The sequence below is a fragment of the Varroa jacobsoni genome, unplaced genomic scaffold (assembly GCF_002532875.2).
Source record: "Varroa jacobsoni isolate VJ856 unplaced genomic scaffold, vjacob_1.0 scaffold_1180, whole genome shotgun sequence".
Classification (NCBI taxonomy): domain Eukaryota; kingdom Metazoa; phylum Arthropoda; class Arachnida; order Mesostigmata; family Varroidae; genus Varroa; species Varroa jacobsoni.
In genome coordinates this window covers 6,419-10,317 of record NW_019214082.1, presented here as the reverse complement: position 1 = coordinate 10,317, position 3,899 = coordinate 6,419, and the positions used below count along the sequence as shown (strand labels likewise).

Genomic DNA, 3,899 nt, shown 5'->3' with positions numbered 1-3,899 from the left:
GTGTTTACTCGCGCTCAATTCACTATGTCACTTTCTTCAGCAGCGTTGCAGAAAGTAGCAGTCTGTCACGCTTAGTCAGTTTGACGGTAAAAGATTACCAACGTCTTTCTTACTGCTTGTCTATTAGCAACTTACTGCTGTTCAGGAGGAAGATAGTTAGGTTGTTGACCACTACATATGGTTCTCTTTAATATTTTTTGCTAATGAGTTGCGTACTTATATCGCAAGCTATGTGATGGATTTTTTAGTACAGAGCGCAATGTACTGCGGACAGGCCATATAGTTTTTTTTTTACAAAGGAAGGTAATTCGCTCCTAATAAGGTTTCGTGTATAATTTAGCTAAACTGGTCTGTAGGAAATGACAGTTGGAGGACACTCGCAGACGTTTAAGTTGTTTTCCGAATAATGTGACACCCTGTTGTTGAAACGAGCTATGCGTAGTGTGTTTCACGATGTTAATGCAGTATACATCTAAATAGCATCATATAAACTCTAACCCGGCGTCCTTGCACGTATGCTTAACATATTTCACTCAAGTGAATCGAAATCTGTAGTCTTATATATGATTGTGTGGCCGTTCAAGAACACGTTTTTATGGTAATATCTACCAAAAGCAGGCTTATTGATATGGTGCTTGGTTCGGTACCGATACGGTCGGCAACAATTTCCACTGTATTGACGCTTTGCTGGTGTGTTTGTGTAAATACATCCGGTGCTGTATGTAAGCCTATTTTACTTAGTAGGCACGATATCTATAGTGATTACTATAATGAAGTATCCGATGAGGAGCAAGAACAACCGGCGTACCCTCAAAATGCTGCGCTTAACGACGGTATGAACTATGAACTTTTAATAAAATGCGAGAAACTGTGTGTATCGAATCTCTCGTGTCTCGTATATATCTTACGGAAAAAGTGCCGATGGATGCAGAATGAGCATGTATAATAAGAACCGTTCAATCGTCTATGAGTGTATCGCTTCTTTTTACTAAAACAAGTAATTTATATGTTTAAACAGATTAAAATTAGTATTAATAAGTGTACGGGTGCGAATTTTTGTTTCGAAAGTCATCTTATACTTTTAGAGAGCTTATCAGTGGATTTACATATTATCTAAGAGAACCTATTCTGTATTGCACTATAGCAAATTGCGGTGTAGATGGTCGCAGTGCGATTACAAAGCGAGTACTCAATGGCAGCTCTGCGGACGACCATCTGTTTCCCTGGGCGGTTAAACTCTACCGCGTTGACGAACGTGGCAAGCTTGGTCTTTGTACAGGCAGTCTTATTTCGGATCGACACGTTCTTACAGCCGCTCATTGCGTTTATGGGTTAGTAAAAAACGTAGTAGGCAAGTGTGGCTTATGGTATGCTAGTTGCATAGGCCTACAACTTGCAGCTAAAAGTATACGGGACAGTTCGATAAATGGTCATCCTAGGAATTTTACTACGGGAACTATTTGGGCTCTTTCAGTAAGGACTACGTAGGTGGCATCATCGTGTTGATGGGTTCTGCTAATCCTCATCTGCGGTCGCATCAGACTGTTAAAAGAACCGTCGAAGCCATTCGAATGTAAGCTGAAACGATGATAACGGTTTTTTAGATATTGAAAAATGAATACGATCTCCTTATTAAGTGCACATTAGGTCAAGCAATTTTTAGTTTATAGAAGTGTATCTGAGTTATAATATCAAACCCGAGTTCGTCAGAGTTTTTAGACCTTTTGTACTCGGCCCTCCGAGCCGCCGTTCGAAGCAACTTATAAATTCTTTTTCAACAGGCACGGCGGCTACATTCATGAAGGTCTCGTTCGTGATATCGCTCTCCTTATTTTGTCGGAACCGGTGCGCTATGGGCCCACCCTACGTCCAGTTTGTTTACCTTACCCTTGGATGGGAGATTATGCCTGGGAAACTGCAATTGTAGCTGGCCATGGGGTCGCTGGGTATAAAAAATCCGGCAAAACCCAAAAACCAAGTAATAAAATATTTACCTTTACTCATCACTATATAATAAAAGTAATTATAAGATAGGTGGCTTACGTTATGTCCTGCTTTTCAGAGTTTCCGCAGGTTTTGCAATATGTTGATCTTCGAGTACAGAGCGATTATCGCTGCTCAATTCAGTGGGCTCGTTATGGAGAATTTAATCCTGAATATCAGATCTGCGCCAAGCGAGGTTACCATGGGCCTTGTGGGGTGAGTTCTTTAGAAACCTTAAAAAGTTATTAATTATATATATATAGCATAAATCGTCTCTCTTTTTTTAGCAAAATGACAACTACAGCTTATATTATGCGCTCGATTACAATTAGGGTGATTCTGGTGGACCGCTCATGCATCGCTCTCCGTCAACGTACAAGATGTACGTTATTGGAATAACGTCTTACGTGAAAGGGCGCAGCTCGACAAAGTGTCTAACTAAATACGGTGGTGTTTTTGTTCGTGTGTCGGCATACTATGGATGGATATTAAAAGGCCTGGAGAAAAGTGAAGGCTGGGTGACCACAAGATGTGAAGACCATCAACATGAGCATGATTCTTGTGAACTTTATTATAAGATATTAAAATTGCTTGAAATGTATTAAGAAGTATGGTCCTCATTATAAATCAAAATTCATAGATTAATTTTATTCGTCCACTTAATGCATGCGTTTTCTTCCTTTTGGCAGTGACAAGAAACCATAGACAGTATTACGTCGCGAAACCTTTTAGAATGCTATATTGTGAAAAAGGCAATTAAAGCGTATAGAACCGAAACAATAAACTCAACGCAATGTATAATATATTTTATCGTGATATTTACTACGTAGCAGCGTATTAGAATCTGCTGCTTATAATTCTTTTACATTACAAGTTTATATGTAGTCAAAAAAACGCCAGAATCACTAAAATCCACCTCAAAATATTTGGTAGTTGCAAATACGCCATTACCATCCAATAGATAGAAGTAACGATCATGGCTGTACTACGTCTTCGGTTAGCTATGTTTCTCCATGAACGACAGGAGGTGAAATTGGATATTTGAATTCTACGTAATAGCTCAAACAGTTTCTTCTACAACAGTTCGAAAATGCTCGCATAGCGATCGAGCCGTTGGATGTGTTATAATTAGAAGGCAGAAGAAGGCAGTTCTTATAAAAAAAAAAAACTGCATATAGACAGCTAGGTTAACTACGGAGATATCTCTGGTCAAACCCGACAATGTGAAATTTTTAGATGGGTTGATTTGTGACTATATATATATATATATATATATATATGTTAAGAGTAGCGTTTCTCCTATTATGGAACAATCGTTTGTCGCTTTGCTGTCTACCTGTTAGTATATAGCTTTCTCCTCTTTTTATCCTCATGTTTACTTTGCTCATCATTAGTATATTCGTAAAACTATCACATCACTCTTATGCTTTTGTGTATGATGCGCGTTGATGGCACATAGCACAGACAGCGCGTGCATCTGTGGGTCATCGTCTATCGTCTGGCGGACGATGTGTGCGCTGTTCACAAAAACAATTCCGATTATTTAGTTGTCGTTAGACGCGGATGCGAGTGGGATGCACATCGTTGCAGAGTACTGATGCTCGAGAGCCACCTGCTTAGTCGTGGTGTTGACCACCGCACGGAGTCTCCAATACTGTGAAATTACTGTCTGTGATTTGTTGTCTCGCTTGAAGTGTGTCACGTGTCGCGTTCTCATTATTACTGTGATTTAATTTTGTTACCCGACAAATTGTAAATAGTGTCTTGTATAGTTTGCTCGTTAAGGGGTAAGTTTGTTGTTAAATACGTATCGGGCAGTCGATTCGACCAGCACATGGAGCACCTCGAAAGGGAATTGGAGTGTTTGATTGTTATACAACATCGTTGCCATTGCTATAGCCATACGTCGGTGCTGT

General features: G+C 39.6%; 1 protein-coding gene across 1 annotated transcript; it reads left to right on the top strand.

The window, feature by feature from the left end:
• Positions 1–628: 628 nt before the first annotated feature.
• LOC111267408 (chymotrypsinogen A) lies at positions 629–2,762 on the top strand. The gene is made up of 6 exons (XM_086971315.1): positions 629–833; positions 1,040–1,331; positions 1,475–1,573; positions 1,782–1,978; positions 2,063–2,199; positions 2,316–2,762. Exons 1-6 carry the CDS (start codon positions 629–631, stop codon positions 2,586–2,588), a joined length of 1,203 nt encoding a protein of 400 aa, XP_086827441.1. The 3' UTR covers positions 2,589–2,762.
• The last annotated feature ends 1,137 nt before the right edge of the window (positions 2,763–3,899 follow it).

Excerpts from the sequence above, each read along its gene's own strand:
- LOC111267408 (XM_086971315.1), top strand. The coding sequence starts at position 629 with ATGGTGCTTGGTTCGGTACCGATACGGTCGGCAACAATTTCCACTGTA. Across the intron at positions 1,332-1,474 it reads GCCGCTCATTGCGTTTATGG|TAAGGACTACGTAGGTGGCA; the intron begins GTTAGTAAAAAA and ends GGGCTCTTTCAG. Across the intron at positions 1,979-2,062 it reads CGGCAAAACCCAAAAACCAA|AGTTTCCGCAGGTTTTGCAA; the intron begins GTAATAAAATAT and ends CCTGCTTTTCAG.